Source organism: Odontesthes bonariensis, chromosome 11 (assembly GCF_027942865.1).
Source record: "Odontesthes bonariensis isolate fOdoBon6 chromosome 11, fOdoBon6.hap1, whole genome shotgun sequence".
Lineage (NCBI taxonomy): Eukaryota > Metazoa > Chordata > Actinopteri > Atheriniformes > Atherinopsidae > Odontesthes > Odontesthes bonariensis.
The window spans coordinates 38731797-38753738 of NC_134516.1; the positions used below are offsets into that span (position 1 = coordinate 38731797).

General features: G+C 40.7%; 1 protein-coding gene across 1 annotated transcript in view; it reads right to left on the reverse strand.

Annotated features, from left to right (window-relative positions):
- Window positions 1–2515: 2515 nt before the first annotated feature.
- Window positions 2516–21942, reverse strand: part of LOC142391458 (histone-arginine methyltransferase CARM1-like) — a 34211-nt gene continuing 14784 nt past the window's right edge. The window contains exons 7-14 of the mRNA XM_075477213.1: window positions 20087–20264; window positions 17687–17777; window positions 14685–14766; window positions 14490–14575; window positions 11391–11480; window positions 4800–4937; window positions 3076–3168; window positions 2516–2932 (exon numbers count right to left, since the gene is read on the reverse strand). Of these exons, the coding sequence (XP_075333328.1) occupies window positions 2908–2932; window positions 3076–3168; window positions 4800–4937; window positions 11391–11480; window positions 14490–14575; window positions 14685–14766; window positions 17687–17777; window positions 20087–20264 (783 nt within the window). The 3' untranslated portion in view covers window positions 2516–2907. The remainder of the gene's footprint in view (window positions 2933–3075; window positions 3169–4799; window positions 4938–11390; window positions 11481–14489; window positions 14576–14684; window positions 14767–17686; window positions 17778–20086; window positions 20265–21942) is intronic.

Consider the following 21942-nt stretch of genomic DNA (forward strand, 5'->3'; position numbering starts at 1 on the left):
GTGCCCGCGCAGCACCCTCTGTCCCCCTGAAAGCCAAAACACCTTCACTCGCCTGTTGAGAATAGAACTTTAGAAACTTAACACCAATCACAGCAGTACTCAATAATTCAATAATAACAAGATGCACTCAACGAAAATACAGAATCTCAAAGAAATAAACACTCAGCGTTTAAAAGTCATAGCACATTACTGCAACAACTCCTTATCTCCCCAAGTTATTAATGTGGCAACTATAACAATTAAGCAAATTATAACAATGAAGCAAATTATAACAATGAAGCAAATCTGAGTTTAACTTAAAATGCTACGAATACTCAAAAGTCAAGGGATGATATGAGTCAGAACCTTTTTTCTTTTCTTCTCTTTCTTGATTCACACAAACCAGCAGGACTCCACACACATTGACACACACATTGACAGACAAACAGAGACCGGTCCCATGCACCCACACCAAGTCAGTCGATCACCAAGTCGGTCGATCAAAGTTTTGTCAGTCACCGTTCAAATCTTCACATTTTTAAATTATCAATTTCTTTCATTTAGACTTTTAATTTTCCAGGAGATGTGGGTGTAGGCAATATATGAAATACAAAATGTGTTTTCCCTACAAGCCTTGTGATATGGTCTCTGACCAAAGCAACAGATGCTGACGTGTACTTTACCAGCTTCGCTGTGACCTCTCAATAATAATCTCCTGTGGCCAATTTCATAAACGAATTTGAATTTTCTTCTCAAAATGTCTTTATACTGAGGTCTCGGATAACTCCAAAGAGTTCTAGGCAGATATATAAAATGATATAAACATATATACTTAAAATGTGCCCGTATAGAACTGGAATTGACTTTTTCGGAGTTTTCTTGAACTGCTCTTTTGATTCCACCTTCAAACTTTTATGTTCGCAAGTCAATCAATTACCAGCATTCGTCTACTCCTTGACTAGTGAAAATAATTTTCACATATATTAATGACTAATGCGAACCATAGTCCCACGGTAGCCCGAACCCCCCATGCATAAAAGGTCGGCCGTTGGCTCTATGACATCACTATGAACGAGTGATTCCCACTCTGCCCGCTCTAAAAGCGTATCCACTATTCCAGTTTAAACTCATAGATTTATTCCCTGCCCGAGCATTAGCGACTAGTCTTCCTTAATTACCACAAAAAAAAATACAACCACACAAGCCAGACCAACTGCTCACAGCTGTCTGCTTTACAACTCTCACAAGCTGCTGTTTACCCAATTTTATCTCAATTCACACATATGGCACCTCTTGGCCCAAAATTTCAACAATTACAATTTCAGCAGCCCCCCTGCGCAGAGGTAACAATGAGATGCTCACCGAATATACTCGTCCTTCTCCCGTGTTCTTTTAAATTTGTGGAGCTGTCGGAGGCCCGTCACCTGTACACCACCAACAGACACCGCCGCTTTCAGAAAAAAAAAGGAAAAAATATGTCGTACCTGCAGGCTTAACGACTGATCTCGGCTGTCGGCGCACAGAGGACGCGTCCCGTCGGGCTCCAGCTGCCAAAATCTCACGCACTCGGGGTCACCATTATGTTGTGGAGAAAATAGGGCCGAGTACACCGTCGGTTAGCAGTCCATTGGGGAATTTATTGAACAAACCGTCACAGCAAATGTGCATACAGAATGTACAAAATGTCCGACGAGCTCATTCTGGGACACCCTTTTATACCGTTTTATCATAACAAGTGTACGTGGCCCTCTCTGGAGGCGCCTAGCTTTCGCAGTTTATCATAAACACGCTCATTCTAACTATCAACAATATTCATATGAACCAGTCAACAAGGCCCAGGATGTAACTAGGCCAGAAGTCATGAGCATGTCATGACATCCTTTTCCCACAGAACCAAACACAATTTTCATGATCTTTTATTTCTTTTTTCACTATTTTTTTTTAATCAAATCTGCAACTCATGTGAATCTCCACAGCATACAAACAGTCAGTGTTCATTTTGTACTTTAAAAAAGACTCATGGTGGTAAAGTCAACTTTTACTAATGTTTTGAACACAACTGAACTGAAATGAACCGCCCAGAATTCAGTAATACTTGGTGAACCCTTGATGGGATATGGGATAATCATCTAAACCTACTCTTAATTAAAAGAAAGAAAAGAACAGATGGTCATAATAAGAAGTCATGATGCATGTTATTATGATTGACAGTATGTGTATCTGAGCAAAAAAGCAGTCAGAGCTCAGATGATCTTTGGGAGTTCCTTTGAAGCAGTCATCCATAAGAGAGAGAGAACCAAATTTCCCTTTTTAATTTGTAACATAACTGACAGAAAACGATCTTGTAGCTTTTTAAACTAGATGTTCTTGGTCTACATTTAAACCAGCCCTTGCTCCAGGGATGTGGTCCAATTTTGCCAGTTCTGTTTGCTGCCCTCTTGTGGACATTTTAAGAAGCTATCCCATTTTCCAATGGTACGCAACCAGTCCATGTTGACAAGTCGGGAGCCGAGGTAGAGGTTTGTGATCATGTTTGTCTGTTAGTTGGCAAAGTTATACAGAAACCACCAAGCTTAATGTCATGAGGCTTGGCAGAAATTTAGAGGCTGGAAAAGCTAGAACTGATAGGCTGTGGCTCGGGAGGTAGGCAGTCGGAGGTTCAATTCCTGGCTTCCCCCCCACATGTGAAAATGTCCTTGATAAAGACACTGGACCAACATTGGTTTCATTAATGTGTGACTGTGTGTGATGAGAAAAAAATATTGCATAGGCTGTGTCGAGTCTTCAACAAGAATTGAAAGGCATTATATAAATAGAGTTCATTTGAACATTTTTATCAGGTTAAAACTGTGCGTCAGCTTTGGTGGAGGACGTGCTCTCAGAGTCCATCTGTCCCGGGCATCTGGCTCTACTGCTGTGATGGAGTCTCTAGCTGTGGAACCACAATGGCGTCCTGCACATGGAGTCACAGGGACATACATTCATACTTTTTAAAGTTTATATTCCATGAATATAATATAACAGTATATGTCATTTTATGGCCAATTAATCCATGCTAAAAACGCATTCCTGTATCAGAGAAAAAGCAGAAGTAACCTGAAGAAAGGGTTCTTGAGGTCCAGGATGTTTCCAGATTTGAAACCCGACTGATCAACTGTGGCTGTGATTTGAATGTCGTGGCTCTGTCTGCTATGAGAAAAGCAAAAGTTGATACAAGGCTGGAAACAAGTCCTTATGAGAGATCTTAATTTCATAAAATTTTTGTAAAACCTGTTTTTGTTACTGGACAGTATTCTGGGAGCAGAAGACAGGAGATAATTTCATGTACCGTTGTTACAAAAAACCTGTAGAGGGTTCACTCGAGGATCCTGCAGGAGGTGCTTTAAGGGTTAGGTACTTTGTGGAATTAAGTCATATTTATCTTGTAAATGAAGAATCTTCCTCACACACCAGAGTAAGTCATGGAGTTCCTCAGGGTTCTGTGCTTGGACCGATTCTTTTCACTTTATACATGCTTCCATTAGGTAACATTATTAGACAGCATTGCATAAATTTCCATTGCTCAGATGTACTTATCTATGAAACCAGATGAACCCAATAGGTTGGTCAGACTACAAGCAGGTCTTAATAAGATGTGCTCTCCTGATAATATTAACTGCAGGATCAAAGAACATGACTTCACTGGTGGGGAGGGATCCTGTTAATAACAGGAGGTTAATAGAAACAAATTCATAGTAGGGTTTCTCCAACCAATCCCCTAGAGAGGGGCTGGAGGTCTATCCACTATGCCATTCCCTGTACCTTTGGCTTGGATGGTTGTTTGTGCTCATACTGTGCACTTCATGACAGTTTGGAATGCCCAACCTTTTTCAAATATCTGGGAGGGGTCCTGGGGGATGTTTGCTTGGAGACTCTTATGTTTTACAGGAGTACCTCACTGCTCATGTGGGCAACACACCAGGAGGGATTGAGAAGAATGGCCTGCCTGATTCTGATTACCTAGTTTTTTAGTTTTTTAACTGGGTGGAGGCTCGGGGGAAGACCCAGAACATGGATGGAAGGATGAATGAATAGCTTTCCTGATCTGAACCTTAATGCGTTTTGTTGTGAAACTTCTGTGCTATTCTCAGTCTGTCCATGACAAACACCATGATTGTGCATATGGATGTTTGTAAATGCCTTTGGCACCAGGACACCGTAGGTCAGTTCTGACTGATTGTTATTGTGTCATCAGATGTGTGACCATATATTTCATGAAGGTAGGAATCGGCCTGTCGCCTGATCACCACCTGGCTGTGCATTGCCTCAGATGGTAAGGAAGCATACCAGACAGTGTCGATAAGCGCTTATTAAGGGAAGGGGTCACATTTCGTAGCAACTTTCATCAGAAAGTTTATGTTGGGAGACTGGAGAGGAGAGCATGGTCAACAGTTGAATCTCTCAATAAGTAGGAGCAAAGGCAGTTGTAATCCTGGTTATGGAATTCAGGAATAGCTCCTTACCCTTAGTCTTACAACTGGGTCCCTTACTGTGTGCTGTAGGAGATGCTTTGGATTTTTATGGGGTACCAGACCCTTTGCTACAAGCCATTCTATCCCTGTAGAACTGAAGCAAAAGCTCTGTTTGTTTGCATTGTTGGAAGTAAGTCAGATTAAGTTACAAGGGATATTAGAGTACACCAGGACTGTCCTTGGTCACTGATTATGTCTGTCACTTCCTCTCTCTGGTTCACTGGGTAGTCTGTTTGCATTCACACTGTAAGTGTACCACATCAGGCCCCTTATGTTGATAATCCCATTTTGATGGTAGCACAGGTGTACCTGTTGTCCGTGACCAGCAAGACTGTCCCAGACAGGGTTTGTCCAAGCTTGGCAAAAAGTGGTGTCTGAAGTAAACACCTGACCTGAGACCAGCGGGTCAGAGGCTCTGTGGGAGATGTGGAGAGCCACACTGTGGACCTACAAAGACAGAAAGTTAGAGAGATTACACATTTTTAAATCAGGTCATATGATGATGGATATAGAATTATAGCCTTTAATTGACTACTTTCAAACAAAGTTGTGCCCAAGATTGCAGGAATTTCACTTTTCACCTAAATATCTAAATGACTCAGGTTGGCAAATTGATCTTGTTGACAGCGCTACAGCTTCTGTGTGAACAACATTGAACAATTCTGCCCCTCTAAAAAAAAAATGAATCAGTCAGAATAATCCCAGGTTTCTCTTCAGCACTGTAGCCAGTCTGACTAAGAGTCCGAACTCTGCTGAGCCAGTTATTCCTTTAACTCTGAGCAGTGATGATTTCATGAGCTTCTTTATTAATAAAATCGTTTCTATTAGAGAGAAGATTGATGGAGCCCTTCCCACTATTATCAGTGATGTATCATCAAGTACAGCAGCTTTAGAAGTATCTTTAGAACCTGATTTGTATTTAGACGGCTTCTGCCCAGTTGATCTCTCTGAACTAACAACAGCAATAGTCTCTTCTAAACCATCAACTTGTGTTTGCCATAAATTTCCATTGCTATGCTGATGATACTCAGCTGTACTTATCTATGAAACCAGATGAACCCAATAGGTTGGTCAGACTACAAGCATGTCTTAAAGACATAAAGACCTGGATGACTCAGAACTGTCTGCTGCTAAATTCAGACAAAGCTGAAGTCGTTATCTTTGGACCTGAGCGTTTCAGGGAGAAATTGTCTAGCTATATAGTTACTCTAGATGGTATTTCCTTGGCTTCTAGTTCTACAGTGAGGAACCTTGGAGTTATTTTTGACCAGAACTTATCATTTGACTCGCATATAAAACAGGTTTCTAGGACTGCCTTCTTTCATCTTCGTAATCTTGTTAAAATCAGGAACATCTTGTCTCAGAGTGATGCAGAAAAACTAATTCATGCATTTGTTACTTCAGGATTGGACTGCTGTAATTCTTTATTATTGGGCTGTCCCACATATTCTCTGAAAAGCCTTCAGTTGATCCAAAATGCTGCAGCCAGAGTTCTGATGAGAACTAACAGCAGAGATCATATTTCTCCAGTTTTAGCTTCTCTTCATTGGCTCCCTGTTAAATTCAGAATAGAATTTAAGATTCTTCTCCTTACATATAAAGCTCTTAATGACCGAGCTCCATCATATCTTAAAGATCTCATTGTAAGATATTTTCCTAACAGATAGGGGTGCAACGGATCAAAAATCTCACGGTTCGGATCGTTCCTCGGATCAGAGTCACGGATCGGATCATTTTTCGGATCAGCAAAAAAAAAAAAAAAAAAAAAATAGACAAGACAAATAAACATGTTTTGTCTTTTTGTTTATCAACACTTTTAAATTATTAAATTGAAATATATAAAATCAACTTAAAGTGCACAATTAACATCTTCTTTTCAACATAATCAAAGAAAAACAACTTAAAGTGCAACATAAAAACACACCGATAGCGTTTGTGATCGCTTTAGCCCGGTCAGATTGTGAAGGAAGGGGCTGCCTAAATGCCGCGGTGATGAGCGGTTGTTCACCCGCTTTCGGTTTCACTCCTGTCAGTGAAACACCGGGGTGATGTCGCTGCAAAGTCTGCACCGAAGTCTAGCCTACTTTTATTTTCCATGCCCACTGTTCTACATGTTGTACGCTGAGGACAATAAATCACAAACGAGCCATAGGACTGTTTGCTTATTGAAGAGGGAACTGTTGTAGACTTTTACCCAGAGCATGGAAAGTAGCTCTGTCCCTGGAAACTAGCAGGAATGGTAACGGCTGTGTGAGGACTGAACATGCGGACAATTTTTTTTTTTCATAAAGCAATCCGCGGATCATGTGTGTGCCGAACCGAAATAATTGATCCAAACGGATCACGGATCAATGATGATCCGTTGCACCACTACTAACAGAGAAAACTTTGTTCCCAAACTGCAGGTTTACTTGAGGTTCCCAGAGTTTCTAAAAGTAGAATGGGAGGCAGAGCCTTCAGTTATCAGGCCCCTCTCTGTGGAATAAGCTGCCAGCTGTCTCTTTACTCTCCATGTACATATGACATTATTGTTGTCATTAACTTTTTTTACTTGTGTACAAAAGCCCATCTGATATCCTTTTCTTATGCCAATTATGCAGTTATTACATTTTAGTCAGGCAGTTAGTTAGCCACCTAGGTTTGAGGACCCCTTTTAGGACCCCAGTTTTGCATTGTCATTTAGAACAAGGCAAGGTCAAGTTGAACAGCAGTTGGATTATGTCTGCAGTTTCCTCCTAGATGTTTCATAGTTTGTGTGCGTGCATCTATTGGTGAGTGAAGTTTATTAATGTTATAAGGATCATTTGGTGTTGTTTAACTGCATTAGTGATGTAATTTTCTTCTAAACACCAAATTAGTCAATTTAAGGAATTCTTAGGTAATTATTGCTGTGTCATGCTAGCTAGCCAGTATTGTTAGATGTAGCCAGTAATTATTACCATGTTAGTTAAGACAACTCTGTACATTCCTTTGTTTCAGAACCACACACATACCAAGAGTCAAACGTTTTATTTCATATTAAGAAGAAGAATTTAATTATTAGTGTTGTGGGTGTGAAGAGAAAATAAAGAAGACCCTCTACTTTGAAATCTGCTTCTCGCTCATTCTGACCGGACACCCTGTAGAGCTTGCTACCGGATTAGTAACCAGCATTCATTTTACCTACACATATTTTACAACTTGGTTTTAATGAATTATGATTTTGTTACAAGGAATAAGATTATGATTACCTGAATTTGATGAACAAGAAAACTGAAATTTCTTGTGATTTGGTGCACAAAAAACAGCCAAATATACTCAGCAGTCCGTGACAGAAGATTTCTCACTATTTGGGATGTCTATCGCAAATGACATTATAGCCTATAACAAGCCAGTAAACCAGTGTATCCAAACCCAAACAGCCACCCGGACCCATGAGGGTGAATCATTTCCCACAATGGCTTTTTCCCATGTTGCGCAAAGGTAAACACGAGCTACTTAAAATGGATTAAATGGTTCCTCTCACGCCAAACATGGCAAGATCAAGAATTCTATCCTCAAAGAAGCATCGAGCCCCTCTCCCTCCCCAGCCTACTCCATCGACCAAAGCCCCCCTTGCTTGGTCCCCACCACCGGTGCCCACAGCTGTCATTTCCAACAGCGTCAATGCTGTTGTCTAGGACACTAAGGGCCTCTGTGTTGGTAAACACCATCTCAACCAGAGGTCCAAGGATGGAGTGAAGAGAGGGACAATCAGACTGTCCAATCAGAGAAATCTTATCCATATCCCTTGCAAGAACACAGCATCCAGTTCAACTATAACTAATCTCAAACACGCAGTACTCAATGTCAGATCTTTAAGTAACAAATCATTCTTAATTAATAGTTTTATTTCCTCTCACAATCTTGATTTTATGTTTTTAACTGAGACGTGGCTCGACAAAAACACAGCAAATGCAGTCCTGATTGAGTCTAGTCCACCTCACTTCAATTTTGTGTCTGAAACACGAGAAAACCAGAGGGGTGGGGGTGTTTGTGCCATGTTCAGGGACAATATACCCACCCACAAGTTGTCATTTGGTTTTTTTTCGTCATTTGAGTATGTGTCATTCAAAATGGAGATAAAACAATCTTCCATACTTTATATCACCATTTATAAACCACCACAGAATTGTTTTATTGATGATTTTACTGAACTATTTTCAATTGTGTGCACTGCTTTTGACTGTTTAGTCATAACAGGGGACTTGAATGTGCATGTGGACGTAGCGCATAACAAGGATGCTAAAGAGCTCACTGCTGTCCTTGAAATGTTTGGTCTAACTCAGCATGTGACTGAGCCCACCCACAACAGAGGGCACACTCTAGATGTGCTCATTTCAAGGGGTGTTGTTATTTCAAACGTGGATGTCGTCGATGTTGCTTTATCTGATCATTTCTGTGTTTTCTTCGACCTGTCTGTTACACCCAAACCAGCAGCTGGGTCTGCAGTTTTTCAGGGAAGACTCATAAATGACAGAACAGGGACACAGTTTATGGAAATGATTAGGTTTGAGAAAACCCTGTGTTCTAATGTTGATGATCTGTTGAACTCTTACACATCAAGTCTCTTAAATGTTTTGGATACCATTGCTCCTGTCAAGGTTAGAATGGTTAAAAGTAGGCAAAGGGCGCCATGGAGGAAAGAAGAGTCGGTCAGGGCACAGAAAAGGGAGTGCCGGAGAGCCGAACGGAAATGGCGCAAGTCAGAGCTCCAGGTTCATTATGAGACTTACAAAGAAAAGCTATGTGTGTTCAACCAGACTTTGCGTAGAACAAGGGAGAGTTATTTTTCTGAAATCATCAAAAACTGCAGTAACAACTCTCGTGTCCTGTTTGCTACAGTAAACAGATTAACAAACCCTCCAGTTTCACTGCCTTTAGAACTCGTTTCTACATCCAAGTGTAATGAGTTTGCAATATTCTTTAATGACAAAGTTCAAGGCATTAAAAATGCAATAATTTCCACAACACAAATAACTACTCTGCAGCCAGCTAGACACCTAGAGCTGACACATTTCACACCTGTTACTGACAAAACAGTCGAAGAGATCAACTGCAGTCTGAGTTCATCAACGTGCTGCCTTGATGAATTGCCCACTAGATTCCTAAAGTCTGTGCTGAGCAGTTTGTTACCACAACTCGCTCATCTAGTCAACATCTCACTCCAGACTGGAACATTTCCAAAGGCCTTAAAAACCGCTGTCATTAAGCCTCTTCTAAAGAAGAGTAGTCTTGATGCCACAGTACTGAACAACTACCGGCCCATATCAAACCTGCCATTCTTAGGCAAAGTCCTAGAAAAAGTTGTATACCAACAGCTTAGTGACTTTCTCCTGTCTAACAATGCTTTTGATACTTTCCAATCAGGCTTTAGGCCCCACCACAGCACTGAGACAGCTCTGATCAAGGTGACAAATGACATCCGCCTGAACACAGATGCAAATAAAGTCTCAGTCTTAGTTCTGCTGGACCTGAGTGCTGCCTTTGACACAGTTGACCATGCGATCTTATTACAGAGGTTAGAAGACTGGGTGGGAATCTCTGGTCGTGCTTTAAACTGGTTCAAGTCCTATCTGGAGGACAGGAAATATTTTGTTGAAATTGGTAACTGTGTCTCAGACCAAATGGCTATGACCTGTGGGGTTCCCCAGGGGTCAATCCTGGGACCCGTATTGTTCAATCTGTACTTGGTCCCACTAGGCCAGCTAATACGCAGCTATAATGTGTCCTACCACAATTATGCAGATGACACTCAGATTTACGTGTCACTGACGGCAGGAGAACACGGGCTTGTAGATACACTGTGTACTGCATCGAACAGATCAGTGTGTGGATGCAAAACTATTTCCTCCAGCTAAACTCAGACAAAACTGAAATCATTGTCTGTGGCCCACAGAAACAAAGAGAAAGTGTTATCCGTCACCTTGAGACTCTCTCTCTAAAACCTAACTATCAAGTTAGAAATCTCGGAGTAATATTGGACTCAGACCTGAACTTTAACAGCCACATTAAATCAGTAACATCAGCAGCTTTTTACCATCTAAAAAACATTGCCAGAATCAAAGGAATAGTGTCTAAACCAGACTTAGAGAGACTGATCCATGCGTTTGTCTCCAGCAGGTTAGACTACTGTAACGGCCTGCTCACTGGGCTCTCTAAACGGGCTGTAAGACAGCTGCAGTACATCCAGAACGCTGCTGCTCGAGTCCTGACTAGAACCAGGAAATACGACCATATTAGTCCAGTGCTCAGGTCTCTGCACTGGCTTCCTGTCGCTCAGAGAATAGACTTTAAAACAGCTCTGCTTGTGTACAAGTACATCTCTGACATGTTAAAGCCATATGAACCACCTCGGGCTCTGAGAACCTCAGGGAGGGGTCTCCTGCCTCAGGGAGGGGTCTCCTGCTGGTGCCCAGAGTCAGGACTAAACAAGGTGAGGCTGCGTTTCAGTTTTATGCCCCTAAAATCTGGAACAGTCTTCCAGAAGATGTGACAGGCCTCAACTCTGACAATGTTTAAACCCAGGCTGAAAACAGTTCTATTTAGCTGTGCATATGACACCTGAAAGTATTTTATCTGCACTCTTCACTTTTAATTAATTAATTAATGATTACTTTTAATGGGTGTTTTAATTTTTTAAAATTTTTTATTATTTTTTTTATTTTTTTTATTTTTAATTTCTTATTTCTTTTTAATGATGTTATTGCCTTCTTGTGATTTTATGTAGCTGTTAAGCACTTTGAATTGCCTTGTGTACGAATTGTGCTCTATAAATAAAATTGCCTTGCCTTGCCTTGCCTTGCCTACTCTGTTTTGGGCCCAGATCCAAATAACATGAATAAATGCAAATATGTCAAGTCAAAGGAAAATATCACTTACTTGGATCCCAGATAGGCCACATCAAACCAAAAGGCAAGTCCATGAACCAGACCAGATTGGAGAAATGTAAACACAAAGGGGATCTCCACTCTGAAAACATAGAACCATTTTCTGAATTTTCACAACTTGTTTTTAACATTTGCATTTGAAGTTCACAGAATCTAATATATTTTATATATATGAAAAAAGATAACCACTGAATAATTCAACTTCAGAAGTTTCAAGAAAATGTTTTACATTTTACACCCCATATTTTTATCATTTGTAGACAGAATGCAAATATTGTAAATTCTCAATAATAATATAATGCTGCAGATATAAGAACATATTTCTGGGATGTATAGTATTTAAAATAGTTCCAACATGAAGACACACTATGATATTGTTTTCCTGATATTTGCTTAAACAATGTTTTAAAGTTTGTCGTCATAAGCTGAAGAAACGTCGAACTTCCACCTCAACACAGTGTCCGAAGTTTGAGTATTGCCATGAGCCCCTGGTAGGGTCTCCCATTGCAAATTTGTCTCAAGGTAGGGGTCAGACTAAGAGTGATTGAAAGACCTTGATGGAGAGGGACCAGTTAAAAACACTTGACTGGAAAATGGGAAAGCGGGCACCCTCTTGGAGCCATGCCTACTCACAAGCCCCCAGCTGAGCATCTTTGTGTAGGAGTTCTCCTCCGGTAAGCGAGGGTCGCCTCGCTGCATCTACAAATTTCAGGAGTGAAGGTTCTGACTCTGATTACCTGGTCTCTGGGTGGTGTCTTGGAGGGGTGCCAACTGGGGATTCCACTGTTCTTCTGGGGGACTTTAATGCCCATGTGGGCAATGATGGAGTGACCTGGAGTGGAACGGCCTGTCTGATCTGAACCCGAGTGGCATTTTGTTTTTGGACTTCTGTGCTAGTCATGGATTGTCCATTACGAACACCATGTTTAAACATAAGGTGGTTCATAAGTGTACCTGATAGCAGGCTACCTTCGACCAAAGATTTCGACTTCGTAGTCGTATCATCAGATCTATGTCTTGGACACTGGTGAAGAGAGTGGCAGAGCTGTCAACCAATAACCACCTGGTGGGGAGTTGGGTGTGTTGGTGGGGCAGACTGCCAGATAGTCCTGGTAAACCCAAATGGTTTGTGAGGATGAACTGGGAACGTCTGGCCAAGGCCAACCGTGCGCAAAACCGTCAACTCACATCTCCAGGAGAATTTTTCTCATCTACTAGGGAAGGTTGGGGACATTGAAATCTGAATGGACCATGTTCAGGACCTTCATTGAGGGATGTGGTTTCCCAGAGCTGTGGCTGAAAGGTTGTCAGTGCCTATCATGGTGGTAATCGGAGGACCTGCTGGTGGATGCCAGCATTGAGGGAAGCGTCAAGCGGAAGAAGGAGGACTTTCAGCGAATTCAGCGAAGCCATGGACATGAATTTTCACTTGGCCTCCAGGGTGTTTTGGCAAACCAATAGGCATCTCAGAAAGGGAAAGCAGGGTCTGACCCAGGTTGTGCCTGGGTGAAGAACTACTGACCCCAACTGAGGATATTGTCATATCACTTATAGGACCTTCTCAATTCAAACAGTACATGTTACCTAGGTGAAAATAGCTTTATTTGATGAAGTCAGATAAATAGGACTTAAAACGAACATTTCCATTTTATTAGTGAGTTTTCCTGTCAGTCTTGTCATTTAAAAAGAAGCACCCTGTTGTTAAGCCTCTGTAGTTGTGTCAGCTAATCATAACAGGTGTAGCGCTTCCTGTCGGGGAAAGAGAACGACAAAGAGAACGTGAAGTGAACCAGTGTTACAAACTTTTGTTCTCTGTTTGCAGGTGTTCATCATACTTCCTGTCTAAAGAGTTAGGCTGTGGTTATTTTGGATTACATCATTTATTAAGTTCAGGCTTGTATCGCTGGAATAATACTGCTGAGTTGCTTGAAGGCCATATTCAAGGCATGGACGTGGATTGACGTGGATTGCGAGCCACACACATTCACCCGAGCCCGGATCGTCGGGTTGCATTCTGAGGATTCTTCTGCATTTCAGAGGACACAGATTTTACCTTCAGCGAAACCGAGGTTGGACGGACTAATGCCATTGATATATTTGATGGACTCTGTATGGACTGCCCAACTCGGTCGCTAGCTTAGATAGCTTTGAATTTGTGTTTAAGAGACTGCATTTTAATACTTTTGACTGTAGATTCATCCACTATATATGTTGATGGAACATATTTTGAATGTGTTGAACTGTGAATGTTATTTATGATCTTGTATTAGAAGGTGGTATTTTCCATTTATTATGTAGTACTGGAGTTGCTTTTGAGAGAGATCCAATCCCTGTAAAACCAGGAGCTGTGTCCACATTCTTGGAACAAAGTGGTTCTGGTTTACGGTGCGTGTTGGACTCCACCAGGGCTGCCCCTCATCACTGATCCTGTTTGTGGGTTTCATGAACAGGTTCTGGAGGTGTAGTCGGGGAGTGGAGGGCATCTGGTTTGGGAACCTCGGGGTCGCATCTCTGCTTTTTGCAGATGATGTGGTTCTTTTAGCTTCTTCAAGCCATGACCTTCAGCTGCTCTGGTTCGGCTGAGGGAGAAGCAGCCGGGATGAAGGTCAGCTAGGTCAGTTAGGATGCCTCCTCGTCGCCTCTCTTTCGAGGTTTTTTGAGCACGTCCAACTGGGAGGAGGCCCAGAACTCACTGAAGGGATTATATATCCCATCTGGCCTGGGGACATCTCGGGTTCCCCCAAGAGGAGCTGGAGAGTGTTTCTGGGGAGAGGGATTTCTGGGTTTCTCTCCTGGAATGGTTGACTCTGCAACCCACCTCAGATAAGAGGAAGATGGTGGATGATATTTGTTATGGAATAAGTTTAAAGTGGATATAATGAGCCCTGTGATGGACTGGCGGCCTGTCCAGGGTGTACCCCGCCTCTCGCTCATTGACTGCTGGGATAGGCTCCAGCCCCCCTGCGACCCGACCGACGGATTCAGCGGTATAGAAAATGGATGGATGGATGGATATAATGATGCAGGAGGCTAAATGGGTATAAAATAATGTGCTGTTGAGAAATGAATTAGATATGATTATGCATGTAACCTGTGTATATCCTCTTCTTTAATGTCCATGAAGTTGATGCAGTGCTTAACGGACCTGGCCATCAGTATCTGAACATCAAACATGTCCTGGAAAAGACATTTCATTTTCAGTGGTAACATGCCACTGTCACAACACAATGATATTGAGGCATGGTTGCAGTTTTGACAGTTGAATGTAGTTTTTGCTGCATTTTACCACTATAGGCTGCCTAAAAAACTCATCCACAGCCGGACTATGAAGACCACTCAGGTTCACACTGTAGAAGCTTCTCTGCTGCCTGAAGAAAATAAATAGTTATTATTGTCAGATGATTGACGCATCGGGAAATGCTGTATAAGCAGTGCGAACTCGACATGTCTCCTAATCCGCAGTGTTTTTCCAGTAATTAAATCACATACTGACTGTCAGCAGTTGTCAGTATCTCACTGGCTCTTTCCCACACTTCTGAAATAGCTTTGGTGGAAAACACTAGCATAGAGTTTACTGCCATTCCTCAAGGCTAACTGAGCTTGACCTGCTCATAGTGGTGGAGAGGTGAAGGGCGCAGAGCATGGCGATACTCACACATGCTGGTAGACCTGCGCATACAAACTACAAAACACATAAATGCTAACCCAACTAACCACTTCTTTTTTCTATAGGTAATTATTATGGGCTTTAAACTGACCAATCACGTGTTTCAATTTTATTTAAATGGTCATATCAAACTAAACCCAAACATGTAGAGGCACCTGGAAACTTCGATGGTAGGGTAACCATTATTACTAATCAGTGTGCCTGTGGATGTTTGCTTTGGTGTAATATTACCATAAAATAAAATACAAACAGATCAGTTTGAACCCCTGATTCATAGTTATTACATACATGTAAGATGTCGCAGCATTAAACTTCCTATTTATTAAACTTTACCTGGACACAGAAGAACGTTCAGCCATGACGAAGGAATTTCAGTACAGTTACATGGTAATTAGCAGATTTAACTTAAGGTTGGCTGATTGTAACTTTCAGTCATTTGAAAACATTATTCCAAATTGCATTATGATAATCAGGTAATTATGCCAGGTCTATTGATCTAGGTATGGACCAGTTTCTTGTTTCTTCCCTTGTTTGTATGTGTGCTTCAACATTGAAATAACAGAATCAACATTATAGTATTATCTGATTATCATTTAGGCAGAGGTGGGTAATAACGAGTTACATTTAAAAAACATTTGAAAAAATTGTACTTCTAGGAGTAGTTTTAAATCACTATACTTTTTACTTTACTTGAGTAGATGTGTGCAGCAGAAACTGTCCTCTTACTCCGCTACATTAGGCTACAATGAGCTGGTTACTTTTCTTCTTACCTCTTTGGTATTCTACGCCTCATTATTTTTATCCCCCCGCGTACGCCTCATTTTAATGTTTTATTCTGACAGAGAGAGAGACTTCCGCCAAAGGCTCTACCACCTGACTGTGTTCCACCAATCAGACGCGGCCGTGCAGTCTGGTCACGTGACCATACTCGATCTCAGCGGCAGGACGGGTTAGCTTTAGCATTAGCAGTCGTAGCAAACAAACAAAGAAACAGATGAAAAATATCAGAACCAACGGTGGGAAATGAAGACGCAGACGAGGCCTCATACTGAAAGCATGTTTACCTTACAGAGTGAGAAACAGCAGCTACATTATGTGTCTTCTGTGGCAACCAAAACAAACGCACATTTCAGCAGAAACTCAACATCTAACTTGAGGAAACATGTAGCGGTAAGTTTCCTAAACTCGTTTTCCCCCCCATGGATAGGTGAATGTTTGTTTTTTAGGTTACATATGGGTTACAGATGTTTTAAACATTTCCTAAGTCTCTTTGATTTTTTATTGAAGTACTTGAATTTACCTGGATTATTTTAATTTAAGCTATTTTGTAATTAATGCATTCATTTTGATTTATTTGATCAATTGGATGAACTCTAATTTGCCTAAAGATGATTATTTAGTATTTTTGTCTGTCTGATTGAATGCTTGTGTTAACAAATAAATCAGATGTTACTCAACAGTTACTCAGTACTTTTCATGACTTTTTCATGACTTTTCATGACTACTTTTTACTTTTACTTGAGTCATATTTTTCTAAAGTAACAGTACTTTTACTTTTACTTGAGTCATATTATTCTAAAGTAACAGTACTTTTACTTTTACTTGAGCCATATTATTCTAAAGTAACAGTACTTTTACTTTTACTTGAGTCATATTATTCTAAAGTGACAGTACTTTTACTTTTACTTGAGTCATATTATTCTAAAGTGACAGTACTTTTACTTTTACTTGAGTCATATTATTCTAAAGTAACAGTACTTTTACTTTTACTTGAGTCATATTATTCTAAAGTAACAGTACTTTTACTTTTACTTGAGTCATATTATTCTAAAGTAACAGTACTTTTACTTTTACTTGAGTCATATTATTCTAAAGTGACAGTACTTTTACTTGAGTACAATTTTTGGCTAGTCTACCCACCTCTAAATTCAGGTAACATTTTGTATAAATGTGTGTGTAATTAGCTCTATACATACAAGTTCACTAATTTTCCACATGTTCTCTATAAGAATTTAAAATAAATGTTTGTTTTTTTTCCATTGAAACATTTATTTTATTAATTTGATTTTGTGTTATTTTTGCTTAAGTTTACGGTCAGAATCTCATAATGTCTGTTGGGATTGGTTGTCTGGAGACTTATGCACGATTTACTGTATGACACACTGTATGACCGTTTCATAAGAATTCCCCCATAACGGTATGTTTGAAGGACTAAACAGACGCACACGCAGACTGAAAGACTGCATCATTAACTGCAAAATGCTGGTTGAAAGAAGTCTTGTCATCTGGCAATGGAAAGACACTGCTCACTATTATTGGTTTGTGTCTGTTTTATCGTAGTCACAGCTAAAATGTTCACTTGGATGATACCAATGTTCAATATTTTACTACAAACATTGGAAAACTTTCCATGTTTTTAGGGATCAAAGACATTGTAAACAAGTAGAAATCTTCCATTAGTTGCCAGGACTACACTGAACCAGAGCATTGAATATCCAACAGGAAACATGGCTGGCTGAGACCACACGCATGTGTGTGTGATAGAGAGAGAAAGGGAGGTAGTGTGTTTGTGTCCTCATGCATGGATTTTCTGTCTGTGTGAGTGAGTGTGTGAGTGAGACCAGAAACTGGCTCGCGCGATGTGTTCAAAGTAGAGCTGTTCATCACTGAAGGGAGCGAGGTGAAGATCGGCAGAGGAGGGAAACATCAGGCCTGGAGGGAGGCAGAAGCAGAGATACCATATTATACATTCTAGGGATAGAAAGCCTTTCACATGGCGACTGTGCCATGTTGGCACAAAAAAATCCTCCTTGTGAGGCCAACATAACTCCCCAACAGAGCTGGTTTAGTGTTGCACGTGTGCCGGCATTACAAAACCAGCAACAGTGTTGGTAATAGCGCTAGGGCTGGGCAACCATTAAAATGTTTAATCTAATTAGTCACATGATTTCCCTGATTAATCACGATTAATCGCATTTGTACGCAGAATCCAAAAATGAATCCAAAAGTAGCGTATAGCTTTTAGCATTTAGCTTTATTTGAAATGTGCTGCCATATGAATGAAAGTGCCATAACATTTGTTGTGCAAACACACTTTTAACATCAGCATCTTTCTGTAGTTTTTACTGTATGTAGAAGCCTCGCTCCACTGTCTGTTTCCTTGAATGACTTGCTGCTATCAGTTGTGTGTTTTGCCTTTAAGTGATATTTTAGACTGGAACTACTACGCTGAGAAGACAATTCAACTTGGCAGTGTTTACAGATGACTTTGGTTCTGTCCACTCCGCCGTCTGGAAGAACTTTCTGATGAGAACTAACAGGAGAGATCATATTTCTCAAGTTTTAGCTTCTCTTCATTGGCTCCCTGTTAAATTCAGAATAGAATTTAAGATTCTTCTTCTCACATATAAAACTCTTAATGACCGAGCTCCATCATATCTTAAAGATCTCATTGTAAGATATTTTCCTAACAGAGCACTTCGTTCCCAAACTGCAGGTTTACTTGAGGTTCCCAGAGTTTCTAAAAGTAGAATGGGAGGCAGAGCCTTCAGTTATCAGGCCCCTCTATTGTGGAATAAGCTGCCAGTAAATGTCCGGGAAGCAGACACCCTTTCCACTTTTAAGACCAGGCTTAAAACTTTCCTTTTTTATAAAGCTTATAGTTAGGTCTGTTGAATCTGATAGTGTGTCTGCTAGTGTGTCTTGTTCTGCCTCCACCTCTGGCACCCTCTATACTTTCATTACCCCCTACCCGAACCAGGGTTTGAATCCCATTCCCGCTTATCTTACCTCTTTTATTTCTCCCCCTACCCGAACCAGGGTTTGCATCCCCACCCCGCTGTGACTGGTGTGCAGTTGGTGAGAGGCTGAGGTAGCTTATGGCTGTAAAAAGATGGTTGTTGTGGTGTGAGGAGCAGATCTATATAGGGAGTATAGGGAATTACTCACTGAGTCTGCTCCTTTACTTTATTATTTATTTTTTCGTTAGCACAAGTTTCTTGTGTTTACCTTGAATAGGGATGGCTCAGGTGATCCTGAAACATCCCATATTTAAGCTGCTATAGGCCTAGACTGCTGGGGGGCCTCATCTGTCACACCTTTCCTCACTTTACTCTCTTTATGTATATGTGATATTATTGTGGTCATTAACTCGTGTTTCCCTGTTCCAACAGATATCCTTTGAATGGTGTTACAGTGCCGCCTGCAATCTGTTGGTTTTCTTAGCTAGGAAATTGTTTTTGAATTGGCTCTATATGAACGAATTGGATTATTTTATGAATTATGATTATTATTAATTAACTGAATTCCAATTGGCTTGAATTGGACTTACTATCTAAGTGCCTTGAGATGACATTTGTTGTATTTGGCGCTATATAAATAAAAATGAATTGAATTGAATTGAATTGAACTTTAACATGAAAATGGCCGAGTAAAAGTTCCGTACCCTTCTCCATGTTTGGTGGATCCGCCGATTACTTTCTTTTCCTGTTCCACAGCAGACAGCAGCAGACTTTTACAAAATAAAAGCCTGTGAGCAACAGACTTTTACAAAATAAAAGCCTGTGAGCGACAGACTTTTACAAAATAAAAGCCTGTGAGCAACAGACTTTTACAAAATAAAAGCCTGTGAGCAACAGACTTTTACAAAATAAAATAAATAATAAAACAGGGGTGGTCCGTGGCGTAGTGGGTTGAGCAGGCGCCCCATGTACAGAGGCTATAGTCCTCCTATCCATTAAAGGCACAAAAGCCTTATTTTATTTAAGTAAAACCTGCGTTAATGTACGATAAAATATTTATCGGCGTTAAATAACTAACGAGTTTATGCGATAATAACGAGTTAACTCGCCCAGCCCTAGTAAGAGCGTTTGCTACACTGTGGCACGTCCCACTTATCTTGAATGGGGTGTGTGAAAAGGACTGTAGTTCCACTCTGAAAATTACCTTGAGCCTGATGTTAAAATGACTAAATGATGAAGATAATGCCCAACATCTTTACACCTTCTTGTTTAAGCTCCTACCATTGGGTTTGAGCCATTTTCTGGCATGCAGGAAGCTCTCCATGAGCTTCTCGTTTAGCAGCAGGTAGCCCATTGGCTCAGACACGATGACATCCACCATGTCTGGAAGAATGATTTGCTCTACCTGTCCCTCCAGGACCATGATCTGCTCAGAGAGATGATTTGTCTGGACAAGGATCTGCACAAAAGACATAAATCATTAAACAGCACCCTTTAAAACGGAATCAGTTTCCCTTCAGAAGGCCATGAAACATTCCGAATAGGCAGATTCACAGATCATGGTGGTGAACTCTTCTTTTTGCTGTTACAGATGAACTGATTTCATCTGCGTTTCCAGCCTCCAAAGTGTCATCGTCTTCAGCTTCTGCTCAGAGAAGTACTTTGTCTGTGATTCAGCTAACGTTGTCCAGGGGAAGATTGAATCGTTCCCTGTTCCTGGAACTAAAGGCAACCAATTTCTTGACAAATTAGGAGACGACAGGCCCCCAGAAGCAGAGCAACAATCACAAACCCTGCGTTTTTTAGCTGAACTTTGCATCTAACATCAGTCATTCTGTGTTTCTGTTTGATCACATTTAGTCTCACGCTTCATATCTCATCTTGTTCATTTTGGGTTTCCTTGTGGCGGATTTTCATTGTGTTCTGTTTGTTCCTAATTTCGATCACTTTGAATCCCATCTGCCCAAGCCGAGGTTGGCCGGGACCACCTCACATCTCTGTTGTGACTCTTCAACAACTCTCTTATATCTTCTCTTCCTTGACCAAGATTCTAAAGGGTTAACTCACCTGAATAATCCGTATAGTTTTAGTTTATGTATCTGCAGTCATGGAAAAAGTGAATCCTGCAGAGTTTTGGATCAACCATAATGTGCAGAATGTGGACTTTGTGTAGTCTGTCAAATTCATTGCTCCAAGCAACTCTGAAACATGTTTACCTGAGGATTGCTGTTTACTTACAACCTACAGATCCAAAGATTTATGCCAAATATTGCATTTCCATTCTTTTGGCAGTCTGGTTCCAGTTCTAATAAAAGGTCAACTTGGTCTAATGAGTTGATGTAAACTGTGTCAGCGTCCTGCAGCACCTTAAATCTGGGCCAGATGTTGCTGCAACTCATTAACTCCCCAGAATGCCACGCTCTGCATGTGATGTATGTGCTCGACGTGTGTGTGCTCCAGTGCATAGTTGTGGCTTTTCTTTCGACTTTAGCATGGCCAAATCACACGTCCTTCTTCTATTTCTGCAGCTCAGAACATTCACGTTCTGCAAGCGGGTTCTTTATAGAGTCAAATAAATCTACCCTTGAAATGGATGTGCAGATTGGGTGAACGATTAAAATACACTGACCTAGAAATGGAATCTGATTCAGTAAGTCCACCTTTACCTTTATATATTTTCTCTGACTCAGTTCCCAGCTTGCTGGAAAAAAAACTGTTAACCCTATTGTTAAAAACATGATCAAAAGATGGTATAACATAAAGAAATTCACAAAGGAGCCAACTACACTGTCACAATTCACTCCAATTTGGGGAAACCAAGATTTTACCCTCGGAAGAGCAGATTCTATATTTAGACAATGGGCCATTAATGGAAAAGGCCAAATCCAAGATTTATACCAAGCGGGTTTAACTTACATGATGTCTTTTGAAGTACTTAGTCAGAAATTTAATATACATGAAAAATATTTCTTTAAATATCTTCAGCTTAGAAGCGACATTAAGATTAGATAAAGATCTGACTAGGCCACCAAAATCCCATCTAGAAGAAATCGTCTGCAAAGATAGCTCAGGCAAAGGTGCAATTTCAGAATTTCATAATTTCATACTTTTAAACTCCCCAGAAGACTCATCACTCA